Here is a 15,185-nt window from a genome sequence, read left to right as displayed (position 1 = left end):
TAGGGGAATGGGGTCTGTCCTGGTGCTGGCTACAGTACCCAGCGCCTCAGAGCTCTGTGTCTGCCCCTGAGCATTGCTGCAGCACTGCTGGGGCTCGTGGTTGTGCATGACCAAAAGGAGCTTGCAAAGAACCCCAACAAACCATCACCTTGCTGCCCATCACCCAGGCAGCTGCAGTGCCTGCACTGCTGTGCTGGATTTACCCTCTCCAGCCCCTCCCGGACTGTGGAAGGATTGTGGGGAGGGGGGGGGCAGCGGGTCCTGGGTTGGAAGATGTTCCTCTTGTTCAGTGTGATACAGAGGAAATGAAGTGTCATGGTGGAGTTTGCATTGCCCTCTGTAACTTTCCTACTTATTTCAGGTGTGTTTATGCTGGTGGCTGGAGGTATTGTTGCCGGGATATTTTTAATATTCATAGAAATAGCTTACAAAAGGCATAAGGACGCGCGGAGGAAGCAGATGCAGCTGGCGTTTGCGGCCGTTAATGTGTGGAGGAAAAACCTGCAGGTAGGACAAACCGTTTTTAGAGCAAATCTCCAACAGGTGCGTTTTTCATTCCTTCACCAAATCAGTGAATGCAGACCTGTGGATTAGCCTGGGGCCCTCTTTCACCCACCCCACACTCTAATAACCCTGGCCAGGTGTTACTGAGCCACTAGCGAGCTGTAGGTGCCCTGCCTTGTCCCTGGGAGTGCTCTTGGCCAATGCCATTTCTCCTGGGAGGTGAGTTGTGCACAGCTCTGTCTGCGACAAACACCTGGCCCAAATGCCTGGATGTGTCCTCAGCTGTGCTCACGAGGGGGACCTAGCACCTCGCTCTGCTGAGGGCAGTGTGCTAGAGCCACGTCTTTTTCCAGCTGAGCAAGCGGTGCCAGCACTGCTCCTTTGCAGATGCTCTGTACAGAGATACTACTATGGCTGCACTTGCCAGCAGAGGATGGGAGGGTTAAGCTGCTGCCAGAGAGCATCCTTTCCCCTGTGGCTCTTGTGCTTCTTTGGTGGAGAAATGCTCAAGCGATGGTTTCCAAAATGAGCCAAAGCTTCCCCCTCTCTCCCTTCTCCTCAGAGGTGCAGTAGCTGTCTTCATACCTAAGACAGATTCCCAAAAGAGGTTGTGTGTGCTCTTGTCATTTGGAGACAAGGACATCTCCCAGGACAGGAGCCAGCAATGCCAGTGCTTGTCAGCACCAAGACTCTCGAGGGATGCTTCCCTGGGACCATTGCTCTCCCCAGTATCTCCCATTAGTAAAATGCCACCTTGCCATGCAGGCAAGGGAAGCCCAGGAGGGTTGATGTTGCCTGGCAGTGACATTGAACCATGATAGCGCATTTGAGCCAGGCCCAGCCACCAGCCTCACTCTTCCCATACCCCATTTCTCTTGGGATGAACCCTGGTTGCACCTCGGACCCCAGTTTAGGGCACAGAAGCTCTTTCTGAATTGCTGGAGCTGCTTTTCTCCCTTGAGAAAGCAAACCAGCATTCAGAGAGCAACAGATCCTTTAGGTGACTAAAGGAGACTGCCATTCACAAAATGAGTGAATGAAAGAGAGAGAACAATGATTGGGAACCCTAAAAGTGATGTCACCTGAATGAGAGAAATGAAATGGCCCTGTGGGAGCAGCACTGGCTGGGGAGTACAGAAGAGCTGCTCAGGTGGAAGTGACCTTCCCAAGAGCAGTGAGCGGAAGCACAAAGCCAGGCTGCTCTATCCTGAGAGCTTGCTGGGTTCAGTTCACTAATACCGTATTGGAAAAAAAACATTTTTTTTTATTTTTTTTCCTTTGCTTCCAAAAAGCAGCAGCACTGACGGGATTAAGGCTGCTGGGACAGAGCACACTAGTCACACTGCCATTTTTCACTTGCCAACCTTCTAGAAAATACTGCACTGGGTCATTGGGCAGAGTCTGTGGGACTGTGAGCAAAGCATGCTGCCCTGTGGGGATAAACAGCCTCATGGTAAAGAGCCGTTTGACAATGTAAGACTTTTCCACAGGAGGAAACGTCAGAGCACTAGTATCTGGTACATTGCTAGAAGGTAGGCAAGTGGAAAGATTTATTTGTTAAAACAAACAAACAAAAATAATGTTTTTTGGGATCACAGTTTTGCCATGGCTATTTCCTGAGATGCCATGGAAGAAAAAGACATTTCATTCCATTCATCTTGCTTTCCTTTCCGTTTGTGCATGTCCGCAAAAGAGAGAACTGAGAAGGAGGAGCAAATGTATCCCTGAGCATGCTCTACGCACCAGCGGGATACATTTTGGTTACCCCCGTGCGGTAGCAGAGCCAGACCTGGTCACTCCGTCCCCCGTCGGAAAGGTCACACTCATTGGCACGAAAGCAATTGGGGAGGAATCGTTCTCAGCGCCCGCCACAGAGTGCGGCCGGTCCCCTCGGCTCGCTGCCCCTGCACCATGGCGGCTGGTGCTCCCAGCCTGCGCTAACCAGGTCCGACTTGCTAACACCAATGGCTACATTTTTCAGTTCTGTTTCTCTTTGAGTTCATTCCAACCCCCGATGACATCATAGCGCTAACGCTTTGCTTCCTCCCTTTCTTTTCCTTTTTTACTTTTCTTTTTCTTCCAGTTTCCTTTTTTTTTTTTTTAAACCCCTTTACTTTGGAAAAAAATAACGTTCGGCTTTGCACAAATGCGTCATTTAAATTTTTGAATACATTTTTTTACAGAATATTCATACAATGACTTCTCTTTCAATGCAGTCCTCTCTCTCTCTTGTGGCACTAGGATTCAGCCTCAGAAAAGGCCCTGAGCAATTTTTTTAGTGGTAGGTGCAGCATCTCACCTCTTGGTCTAGCTAGCCTAGCGGTGGAAGTGAGGGGCAGGGCACTAGTCAGAGCATCCCCAGGTACTCCCGAGGAAGTGAGATCAGCTGCGCAGGCCTGGAAGCAGACACTGAGGAGACCAGGGCTATTCCCCAGAGGGATTTCCAGTGCTCCAGATGAGAGGCTGGCCCCGTAGCTGTGGCCGTATGGCAGCTGTGCTGTAATTGTGGGTCACAGAGGCCCTTGGAGGACTGGGAGTGACAGAACATCTCCAATAGCTTTCTCACTTAAATAAAAGACATGACATGGGGCAGTATTCAAATAGCTTTAGAGTTTCCAGCAACACACTAGAGATCTAATCACTTATACATATTCATTTTAGGATAGAAAAAGTGGTAGAGCAGAACCTGACCCTAAAAAGAAAGCCACTTTTAGGTCCATCACCTCCACCCTGGCCTCCAGCTTCAAGAGACGTAGGTCCTCCAAGGATACGGTAAGAGGAAGAAGAACAATTCTGCCCTCTCTCTTTCTCTCTCTTTCTCTCTTCTGCCATCCCATTGACTGCCACACACCCATCCCGAAGCTGCCAGTGTACATGCATAGCTCATGTTCGTCACCAGTCAGTCAGTGAGTCAGTGAGTCAGTCATCCCGTGTACCTGAAAGGATGCTGGGATCCTGGAGGGCAGGCAGGAGGTGCTTTGGAGTCCTGTGATGAGTTGGGAGATGCAACTGAGTTTTTGTTTTGTTTTATTTTGGGGTATTTTTTTTTGCCTGAATGATTTCTGATGTTCCTCTCTGTGCTTTGCTCACCTTACCGGTGCTGACCTTTTGAATCCAATGACATATTTTTTTTTCTGTTCCTGAGTGTTCCTGTAATTGTTGTCATTGTATGCCTAAAATGATCACCCTGATTTAATTTGGGCACTGTGTCACCTCACTGAGAGCCATGCGTGTCACATTCTCTACATGTGATTTTTGTTTGTGATTATTAGCATTCGAGACATAGTCCTCAGCACACAAGTGACAGCTGTCTCTGGTTATCGTCAGCAGTATTTCAGCTCTAGAAGAGAGACACAAATGCTTAAAAGAGGAGGTTTTAAAGACCTAACCTGGCTCAAACTGTGTACTTTCCATCTTGGAGTAAAACTGCTCTCATTTAACCAGAGAAAATTTACGAATTGTTACCTCTAAACCCAGCTGTTTCCAAATGTGTGAATGTGTCTGCTCTTGCTAGAGCTTGAGACACACTTCAGTGTCAGGTTGGGCTGTTGGTCTGTCAGACTAAGCCAGCGTCCCTCTGCATGTTGCCGTCTGTTGTATGACACTCTGCACTGTGGCTACTCCGTTGTCTCGTGTGGAAGTGGGAGGTGCGTTTTGCTGCCAGACCTCCCAGTTAACGGGCTGCCAAAATCATCTCCCTGGGCGACCGGCGGGTTTCTGCCCAGGGCTGCTCAGAGCAGGCTCCCTGCCAGGCTACGAGGCGTGATGCATGGCGGGGCCGGGGGGACGGAGGTGGCGCCGGCGCGAGATGTGGCCCCCAGCGGCAGGGTGGCTCATCCCCAGCTGCAGGCATGGGGGCACCTTGGGGAGCAGCATGCGATGCTCCAGAGGCTCTCTGGGCCATGGCTTTGTATGCGAAATGGAGGCAACTCTGCTTTAGACCAATGCAGGCTCAATCCCAAGAGGCTCCTGGGGGCACCCCTGGGATACTGGCCTGAGGGCCAAGGCCAGCTGAACCCTCAGCTGGGCTGGGCTGTCACGAGCTCACACACAGTGTTCCTCTCATCTGTCCCCTCCAAGGCCAGCAGACATGAGAGGGTGGCCCCATGCTCTTCCCAGTCATGCCCCATAGCCAGGGGGGAAGATGGGCATCCCTGTTATCACCTGTGCTGTGCCTATGTTGCACCTTGTACTGGGCAGGTCCTCATGCCTTGGGTCCCACCTCTCCCCCACTGCCACAGGGACCAAAACCTAGAGCAGCTCTGCAGGAAGATTGCAGGTTGTGTCTTGATAGCCTGCGCCCTGACTAGGAGAGAGGAGAAAGAGGGATGGGGTGCAGCAAAAAGTTGGGAAGTGAAAAGAGAGAGGAGGAAGAACAGGCAGGATGAAGAGGAAAAGGGGAGAAAACAACAGAAAGAGTTGGTGGGAAGCCCTCAGCACACTTACGGTAGACTCTGCATTTTGTGCTGTTGTGTTTAAATAAAATTTAGATTTAGATTTAGAAAACCAATGAATCCAGGCCTAGGAGAGCAGCAGCAGCATGGCAACGTTGGGGAGACCAGTGCCCACTGCAGGCACAGGAGCCAGTGCCAGAACTAAGGGAGAAGGAGTTGGTGGAGCTCATGCCCTCAGTATGGGAATGCTCTTTCTAAGGTGCTGGGAGCTGGAGGTATGGACACTGCATGCACCCCTGTTAAAAGGGATACACCTGCCCAGTCTGCCCCAGGAACCACTGCCTGGGGCAGCTGGTGTGTGGTACCCTCAAGTCTTCCTCCATTGCAGCCTCTCAGCAATATGAAGCATCCTGAACCAGACCCCTCTCCACGGTGTGGCTGCCATGTCCCTACACCACTGCAGAATACTCTCTGCCTCAGGGTAGGAGCATCACCTATGCCCTGAGCTGTCTAGGGCCAAAGGCCTTCTTCTCCAAAGGCTCCACAGGCAAGAGGCAGAGCTGTACTCTCCTCTTTTCTCATCTGGTGGGGACCAGCATTCACTATCCATGGGGCAATGGGCCACAGGGAAGCCTTGCTTGTGCTTTGGGCTGTGGCCATACTCTTCTTGGCTTGCTGTGTGCAGGCAAGCCACAGAGGGAGATAGCCCCACTCATTCCAGAGGATGGACCTCTCTCTTGTGGCAGCTGCTTCTCTGGTGCAGCCCCTCTATGGGTTAAGGTGCCCCACTCCCTGCATGCCTGTTGCAGTCATCTGCTGGCTGTAGAGAAACATGGCTGGGCCCCCAGAACATGCATCCCCTAAAGTGATCAGGCTAATTGGGCCAAGAACAGGTAGTAGGGTCAAGATCAGGCTTGGAGCCTTGTGGTGGAGTGAGCTTTGTTGTGATCTTGGGCTGGACTGCTGGTTGCTCTGTGGGATGAGCAATCAGTGGGAGGGTGTTGCCCCATCTAATGTCATAGCCTGTCATTTGGTGCCCTCAGCTTCGATGCAGCAGCCCTGGCTCAGAGACCTCAATGCCCTCCTGCTGTGGAAGGCCCCATGAGTACGTAGCATGCTGGGACACGTTGCCTGGGGTCCTTGTAAAGACAAGAAAGCAGTGAGGTGCTCTGTTTTATGATGCTTGGCAGAGCCATAGGCCCAAGCCAGGTCTCAGATGGGCAAGGCTTGAGAGCCCATGGGGCTGGAAGGCCAGACTGACCCCAGCTCCATAGGCTCTCCTGTCTAGCAAGTGAAAGATGCAAACCTGGTGGCCTTGCTTCTTTCCTTTTCATTGTCTGGAGTTTTAAAAATGGATTCTACTCTGCAGCCCTGCAGAATGGTCCCTCAGGAGTGCCAGAGAGACAGGCTGGCACCATGGAGCCAAGACAGCCCTGGGAAGCTACCATCCCACTCTGAACGTCCTAGCGCCCACCATCACCCGAGCTGCACAGCCTCTCCGCGGCACATCATCCCCACCGCCCCAGGAGGAGATGCATGTGTTCCCCATAGGCAGCTCCTGCAACTCGAATAGCACTCGCAGAGCTGATGTACTGCCATCCATCGCAACCACCCACGATACTGCAACCCCACAGAAGCCATGTGAGATGCATAAACCACACAGACACCTTCTAAGCCGGCACATTTTGTACAGACATGTAATGAGACGCACAGATCCCTTAGCCCCCACTGCAGATGTTGTCAGCCCCCGCAGAGTCAAATTGCCAGCCCATGGGTCCCCAAACACAGCATGACACATGTTCCACATCACTACCAAGCAAAGGCCCAGTGCTGTGAGGCAATGATTGCTCTATAATTGTTGGAATTATTGTTGGAATTCACCAGCCAAAGCTGGTGAAAAAATCAAGGGGTTCATGGAAAAAGTCACCTTTTCGATGACAAATCAGCCATTCTAAAACCAAATACTTTTTGGCTGAAAAAAAATCTAGTTTTTGGCTTCAAGCAAATAAAAATAGGCCAAAGACAATTAATTTTTTAAAAAGGAAAGTTGGCATTTTCTACAACAAGATTGCATTTAGTTGGAATCATAATTTTTAATTGAAAAAAAATTTTCCAGAAAACTTTCCACCAGCCAGGGACTACCATATAAGCCCAGATTAAGTTGAAGTCATTTTTAAAGACATATTAAGTTCTTGTCTATATTTTCCTGGTGTCATTTAAAGTTTTTGGTGCCTTCACTTCACTTCCATACCTTAACATGTTTGAGTCTCTTCTATGGTTAATATTGATTAATTTCTTGGTTTTATAATGTTTGGTTTGGGGATAATTGCACCATCCCTGTAACATAATTTACCCTAAATTACTGAAATGTGCTTTTACCTTAGTTCTACTTTAACATAGTTTTGATATGACAACTTTCTTGTTTTTTTTTTTTTTTTTTTTCCTTTTTTTAATATTAAAAATTGCATGCATGGACTCTACACAAAAAGTAAATGAGAATGTTACCCTGTGATAACTCTGTGACTGGAGGAGATATGCTTTCAAATCAAAAGTCATGTTCTTGTATTTTAATTTTTTCTGGCCAAATTCCCCAGTACATTTGGTTGTTTTAGAGTTCCCCTTTGAGCTGTGCAAAGAAACCAGGATGCCCCAGCCTGTTCTGCTAGTTCTCTAGCTTCCTACCACAGCAGCACACATACATGTTCATTGAGGCACACACATGCGTGCGCGCGTGCACACACACACACACACACACAGAGGCACACACACATACACACACACACACACACACACACACACACAATTTTCACCTGTTGTGCCAGGCCAGTAGTGCAGGGTTTTTAACAAAGGATCTTTTTTTTTGCCCATTATCTTTTGTATCTTAAGTTCTTCCTTCAGCAAAGGCTGAAATCTTCTCCATCAGTGAGTCACTCAGCCTCTTCCTTTTCTAAACGGTCTCTTCTCCTCTGTGAGAGCAAGGCCCTAGAGAGGTGGTTGCTGCCTAATCCAGCGAGCTCACAGCTCATAGCCATTTTATTATAGCAGTCAGCAGCTCAGACTTTTGCAAACAGGGGGCAGCTGCACCCATTTTGGGAGAGGGTCATTTTTTGGTGGACCTACAAAAGTAACAAAAAGCTGTCCAGGGCCATAGAGCAACCTGGGGTTCACCTGAGCCATCTTCTATGTGAACAGGCAATGGTTAAGGTGTTACCATTTCAAACAGTAAAGTCACAAAGGCAACAACAAGGAATTTCTTAGAGGCTCCATTTTAACATTAATTATTTTCTAAATGAATGAGTGGATGCACTGATCCCGTGAGATTGTCCCTCAGTGTTAGCAATTGACAGCATGCCCTTTGCACGTGTACCAGAGGGATGGGACCACAATGGCTCTGGCCCCCACCCTGGCAGCCCCCCACTGAGATGCCATGGTCCTTGTGAAGCACAAAATGCTCAGGTCAGAGCAGAGAAACCCTGAGAAGCCCACACAGTGCTGGGGGGGACACCAGATTTCCTTGAGCAGGGTAGCCACAGTGCCAGACCCACCAGCAGCACTATGCGGGGCGGGGGGGGGGGGGGGCACAGTTGCCACCAGCCAATGCAAGACATGGGTAAAGTCCTTTCAGCAAAGAGCCCATCCAAGAACATAGCAAAATGGCAGCCTTCCCAGGTAGTATGGTGCAAGGCCAAACAGATGTCACCAGAGAGGTTCTGCACAGCAGTACAAAAGAGGCCCTCTCAGGCCCTGGCATCATTTTAGGTGCCCTGGAAAGCAGTGCATGATGCTCCAGGCCACCTGGTCTTGGAGCAGGGCTGGGCAGGCCCAGCTCAGTGCTTAAGATTTAGGAGAGAGCTCAACCAAAAAGGAAAGAAATATGGAAGGAAGAAAGGAGCAAGGAAGAAAATAGCTGCCCAGCTTTAAATCTCTGGCTGGAGAGGGAGAACTTTTTTTCTTGCCAGCTGAAAGGGGTTTCTGCTCTCTCTACTTTACTTGCTGGTGGGGCTGTTGTTGGGAAGATCGCTCCAAAGGAGTGTTTGACGAGGTCCCCTCCATAAGGAGAGCAGAAACAAAAATCCAGGCCACATCTCAACACAAACCTAGGATGAATTTTCACATTACCAAGTGAATCTCTACTGCAAATAAAGCACACTGCACGTCTCCTCACTTGCATGAAGGGAAAGTCCAAGTGGAGTCATTCAAGTAAGAAGGTGGAATGCCCTGGCCTCAAAGCAGAGCTAGATCTGGCACCAGTCAGATGCTGAAACCCAGCCTGACCTTCTAAACACAAGTTCAACTGGGGGCTGGGCTGATGAGTCACAGACTTTGTCTCCCAGAGCATAGACAGGCTCGCTCGGCAGGCGACACAGCTGGCAGGTTCTGCAGAAGCTCTGCGCATCCTCCTCCCTGTCCAGTGTAGGGCGCTTGGAGAGTGTCTTCAGTGACCTCTGCACAAGCTTGGATTGCACTGGGAAGGGGACCTCAGCCAGCAGCAGGTTTTGGGCCGTTGCTATCACCCCTGAGTGATATCCTGTAGGGACACACAGGATGTTAATAGACATAGGAGCAAATGCCAGAACTGCCTAACACTTTTTTCTTCTTGTCTGTGTATTTGTGTGTTGCAGCAGTATCATCCCACTGACATCACCGGCCAGCTCAACCTCTCTGACCCCTCAGTCAGCACTGTGGTGTGACATTCTTCCCAGGCACCATCAGTTCTAGCCCAACACAGTAGGAAGGCACAGCCAGGATTGCCTTTCCGAGGGACACTGATGGGTTCTTCTGGGTGATATGGGAGGAAAGCATCTTTCATCTGTACACAGTGACTTCATTGTATATCTCCCTCCCTTCCTAGGCCTGCTGATGTATTCATGCCCCAGAATGCACTGCAGAATCAGGACACAGTTTGGATTTCACTGCTTCCAATCTGTGCTGTTGTTAATCAGTATTGCCACTGACTGGCTATGTGCAAGGGGAACGGACTTTGAAAGGCACATGGTGCCTGCTCTCGCATGTTAGCATGGAAGAGATGGTGCTAGACTGCTAACATGTACTTCACTTTGCAGGCTTTGTGAGTCTCAACACAGGCACAGACCATCAGACCTGCGCTCCACATTTCACACCACCCTTGTGGGCCACCATGTGATGTATTCACGCCCAGAGTGGCTGCAGCAGTCCACACGGTGTGACAGGCCAGGCACATGTTCCTGCTGTGCCGAGTGATCCACTGTTACTGCAACAGGGACTGGAAGACATGTGTTGTGTTCATTGCCAGCAGATAAACTCCTGTTTCTCCCTTCCATCAGCCTGTGCACAAAGCTGATGGCTATGATTCATCCCCTGTATGTGGTCTGTTTGAGGCAGGAGTGATCCCAGCCCTGCAGCCCTCATTGGCTCCCCCCATGGCGATGTGCCTGTGCTAAAACATGGTACTTTGGAACTCCTAACGTCCTGTCAGCCAAAGTCCTGGCTCTCCAGATCTACTGCTCAGAAGACATCCCCACAGCCTGGCCATGCCCAGCAAGTAGCTTGCACACCATGGCTCTCCTGGCCAGGAGAATGGCTCTGGATGGTTGCATCAATCTTAAGCAAATCTCCATACTTGCCAGCACCAGCAGTGCAAGGAGAGATGCTGCTGCCTGGACTTCACTGGGTGCTTGCTGAGTGCCATGGCATCTGCATGGAGGCCACCAAACCCATCTTTGGTGTCTGGCCACTACAATAGGAGCTTGTAGCATGTGGGGCCTTTCCTGCTACATTCACCACTGGTGCAATCTTGCTGGCTGCCTGTGTTGCAGCCTTGCTGCCGCAGCTCACCTGGCTGCATTTGCCTGAACCCAGAGGCATGACAAACCAGATCCTGGCTCAGAAGGGAACCAGATGAGGTTTGCTGAAGTCATTTCTCTCCACACCTTCCTTCCCCCATGCATATGTGCTCTGGCACCGCATCCAGACAAGAGCATTTATCAGCATCCTCCCATGCAGATGCTGTGAGTGGGTACAGGGACATCAACACCCTGGAAGCATCTGGCACTGACCAGGCTGGTGATGAGCAGCTGCAGCATGTGCACTGACCACACTGAATCCCACCTCCTGTAAAGGTGGAAAGCCCACCTGCAATGCAGTACTATGCTCCAGCAGCAAGAACTGCCTGCCTTCCCCTCACCTCAGCCAAGAAGATGGGGTTTCTTCTGATGATCAGCAGCCTTTGCAGGCAGGATTTTCAGACTGTATCTGAGGTCTGTGAACATTGTCCTACTGACTGCAGTGGCTCCATCAAATTCATCTTGCTCCAGCTGAGAAATTGGGCCCATTCTACTTTATATGTTGATGCAACATTAATATCAAGTTTTTGCAAGAGCTCAGTAAAGTCTATACTGAATCATGAAGTGGTTTATTTCAGTGTTGTGCGCCTCCTACTGTCCTTTGCTCCTTCAGGTAAAACCGGCAGGGAGTTCTGCACTGAATCAGTGCTTCACCCAGCACTGCTGCAGTGTCTGCAAACAGTAAAAGGTGGAGTGAGAGAGGAAGGATAGAGAAACTAGTAGCCAGAAAGACTAGGATTTAGAAGGGGGGCTAAGAAGACTGAGATATTGCCATTTGGGGATGCCAGGGGAAAAGCCATTGTGTGGGGACAGACCTGGCAGCAGGGGGCCAGAAGCAGTTGGAAATCACCAGAATAAGAGCACCTCTCAAAATGGTGATTTTCCAAGCCTCTGGTGGTACTGCTAGGCAGCCAGATGCTTGCTGCCAGCTTCCAATGCAATAATCCTGCAAACATCTCCATCGTTCGCTGCCTTCCCCTGCACTAACATAATGTACTTCCAATTGCATGCCCGCACAAGAGCTATACTGTGGCTCCCACTCACAGGCCATTCATTGCCTCACGTCTGGGATACATCCACTCTGAACACCAGAACCAGTGCGAAACCTGCTGCTGCTCCTGTCATCTATCCTGACACCTCAGAACCAACACAGGGCACTACAGGCAGGGCCAGTGTATGGGAAGAAACAACTGACCGCGCAGATAAAGTTGCCTGGAAAAATCTCCTTACACCTGCCGATCCATAGGGGGAGCTACCAAGGGATTTCCAAAATGATGTGGCAGGGCCTCCTTAAAGGAAAATCTAAGCAGCCTAAGTAACTAACAGCATATTGCAGGTGTTCAGAGACATCCAGCCAACCCTGCAAGGCAGCATCACCCTTATTATGGTGGGGAAAAGAGAGTTTCAGTGACTGGGCCAGAGAAGCAGAGCCATGGCCCACAGGGATGAGACCAAAGTCCCACTTCACAAAGTTGTCCCAGAGACTTGAGCAACACAGAATGCCAAAAAAAAAAAAAAAACCCACAGGATTCATAGAACAGAGTACCACCTGCCACACGTCCCACACAGGCAGAGAAAGGAAAAAGGAAAACAGGCAGTAACAAGACCCAGAAGCCCTATTATCAACTGAAAAAAAATCTTCTTAAGCCTGAGACCTCTGCAATGTCTTAAAAAACCTGATGTGGGGGGCTGGGGCACTGCGTGGGATCACCTGGCTGCCACCCTATGACTCCTGGACCCCTCCAGAAGCTGGCTATGGCTGCCCAGGGCAGCCGGCGCACTGCAGCAGCTCTGCCTTGCGGGGGCCCTTGGACCCCTCCACAGAAGCTGGCTGTGGCTGGGGCTGTCCCCTTTGCGGCTGGGGCTTTGCTTTGCGGCCAGCAGCAGCTGTGCGTGGCTGAAGTGGTGGCTGCGGACCCCGCAGGGCTGCCGTCCTGCAGCCGGGGGTGCCCAGCGAGTGCCAGGGCGCTGGATAGCCTCAGAGGCTCACGGGGTGCTCCTCGCTCTGCAGGGACAGGCTTTTGCCGGTGACCTGAGCTGCTCCGAGTCCAGCAGGTAGGGCGCGGGGTGCGTGCGGTGCTGGGAGGGCTTTGAGCTGCCAGCTCCCCTGCCACCAGGGCCACAGGGCAGGCAGCAGGGGCACGTCCCGTGCACGGTGCAAAGCACCGGTTCACCCCTTGGCAAGCAGAAGGGGAAAGAGGGCCTTGCCCTTGAGCCCTGCCGGCCACGCGCCAACACACTGTCCCGTCACCTAAAAGTGCTCCTCAGCTCTGCCCGACATCCCCTCTTTCGTGGCTCATCCCCGTCAGACCCGGTGACGGAGGTGAAACATTTCCCAGCCTGTCCCTTTGCCCCAAGTCTCCCTTCGTGTCGTTGCCTGGGGAGACCCTTTGCCCGGGAGCCCTACCTGCCCACGGGAAGACTTCCTGGAGGAAGCCCGGCACTGCAGGTGGGCAGGGGTCCTTTGGCCTGGCCACCTTGCCCACCGGGCTCCTGAGGTCTTTTTTCTGAGCGCTGAAGGAGAAGGAAGTTTGGGCACCTGGGGAGCTCCCTGGGTTGGTAGCGTTTCTGCTGCTGCTTTCTCAGCCTGGATGCCTGGTCCTGAGCTTTGCCCTCCTTTCTTTGGTAGGACTTGACGCTGGCAGCAGAGCACTTTTTGCCGAGCACAGCGGCTTATCCCCTGGAGCCAGCGTGAGCCAGGTGCCCGGGGCAATGCGGCCGGCTGCCTCTGGAGAGCACACGTGTCCCATCTGCCTGGGCGCAGTGGAAAACGTCGCCTACGTCGCCGTTTGCCTGCACGAGTTCTGCTTTGGCTGCATCAGGAAGTGGTCCGCCACCAAAGCGGAGTGCCCACTCTGCAGGCGGCCTTTTGACTCCATCCTGCACAGGGTGCAAGGGGACGACAACATGCAGGAGTACCGTGTTGAAGGCTCCGAGCAGGGCTCCTGGGCACGCCAGCCCCGAGGGAGACTTCCTGCCTGGCTTTTGGCAAGGAGGCGGCGGCAACGTTCCCCTGCCCGCAGGCACAGGAGCTCCTCCGTGCCCCTTTATGACCGTGGCCCCTCGGGGGCGCGTGAGAGGGCGCGAAGCAGGTCCCCGAGGCGGGACCGTGACGGCCAGCGTCGATCTCAGCCCCCAAGGGGCGACTCCTCTTCACCCCAGAGGGTGAGGGCAGAGGAGCAGGGCTCAGGCGACACTCGGCGACGGCGGTAGGTGAGCTCCCACCTCTGACTTCCAAGGCCAGAAGTCCTCGGGGAGGACCGAGCGGTGACGCCAGAGAGGAGGCCAGGAGAGCTGGGATTGCTTCAGGCAAAGGCACCGAGCGGGCAGATGGCGGCAGCGGAGGTCCTGCACGCAGGGCCTGGGAGCACGCCACGTAAACCCAGGATAGCCAGTGCTCGTCCTTTGGCCGTGGCGCCACTCCACGCTTAGCGTCTTGCCAAGCTGTGCTTGTGGGAAAAATAAAGCACCTTCCTCCCATGGCAACCTCCTCAGGCCAGAAGGGGCATTTCTGTTGTGCAAGGAGAGGCTCGGGGCAGAGACACAGGCCTTGCTCTCGGGCAGGAAAGGGGCTTTCCCCACTTTGCAGGCTGCGCTGGCCAGGGCGGGTGCCGGCGGCTGTCCGTTGGCACGGGGCGGGGGGACGCGGCCCGGCGGGGAGTCGTGGTGCCAGCGCTGGGATGTGCCACGGCTGTCTCCGCACGGCCATCTCCAGAGCGAGGCTCCGTGGGGAAAAGGAGTGGGAGAGCGGGCGCCAGGTCCTGTCCCCGCAGGGCCGGCACGCACGGCGCACTGCAGCAGCTCTGCCTTGCGGGGGCCCTTGGACCCCTCCACAGAAGCTGGCTGTGGCTGCCCGGGGCAGCCGGCGCAGCACAGCTCCACGGCCGCTGGCCCCCAGCTGCCGCTGCCGTTCCCTGCGCGGCCGACCTCGGGGACAGCCGCGAGAGCAGGACACAGACCTCTTAGCCTGGGGCCTTGCTTTCTCTGCTTTCTCCGATGGCCTTTGGAGCACGGCGGTGTCCCCGGCAGGGGCACTTGCGCATCGCCGGAGCTCCTGCCCCCTCCCCTGCCGGCCGGGGCCTCGTCGGTGAGGGCAAAGCATGCTTGGGCACAGCGCCCGCTCGCTCTGCCAGCCGTCGCAGGGCACTGCTGAACGTGGGGCTGTGTCACCTGCTTGATTAGGTACCACAGCGCTAGAGCAGAGAGCGCCCGGTGGCAATGCGGACGGTAAGCACCAGCAGTACGGCCTCTGCGTACCAAAGAGCAACAAAGCTGTTCAGGTGCTTTCTCACTCCTTCCGGAAGCTTCTGCGCCAGGCAAAGGTCACAAACTGGCACCTTGCCTTTTGTGCAGCGCTCCCAGTCCAGGGCGCCTCGAGGCCGGCTGGATCCGTCTGGAACTGATAGCTGCTCAGAGCTTCTTTGGGAGGGCAAATCTCGGAGGAGCCAGGCCTCAGCCAGGGTTG

The 15,185-nt window shown here is 53.0% G+C and overlaps 1 protein-coding gene across 5 annotated transcripts in view; it reads left to right on the top strand.

Moving 5' to 3' along the window:
- GRIN1 (glutamate ionotropic receptor NMDA type subunit 1) overlaps positions 1–9,589 on the top strand; it is a 37,980-nt gene extending 28,391 nt beyond the window's left edge. For 2 of the 5 annotated variants that reach the window (XM_062590768.1, XM_062590767.1), the window contains 3 exons: positions 362–507; positions 3,166–3,276; positions 9,521–9,589. In XM_062590768.1, the coding sequence (XP_062446752.1) occupies positions 362–507; positions 3,166–3,276; positions 9,521–9,589 (326 nt within the window). Of the gene's footprint in view, positions 1–361; positions 508–3,165; positions 3,277–6,267; positions 6,680–9,520 lie in introns of those variants that run through there. The other 3 variants (XM_062590770.1, XM_062590769.1, XM_062590766.1) reach the window with 2 other exon arrangements.
- The last annotated feature ends 5,596 nt before the right edge of the window (positions 9,590–15,185 follow it).

Source organism: Rhea pennata, chromosome 18 (assembly GCF_028389875.1).
Source record: "Rhea pennata isolate bPtePen1 chromosome 18, bPtePen1.pri, whole genome shotgun sequence".
Classification (NCBI taxonomy): Eukaryota; Metazoa; Chordata; class Aves; order Rheiformes; family Rheidae; genus Rhea; species Rhea pennata.
The sequence above is the reverse complement of the archived record's forward strand: the minus strand, read 5'-3'. Positions and strand labels throughout refer to the sequence as shown.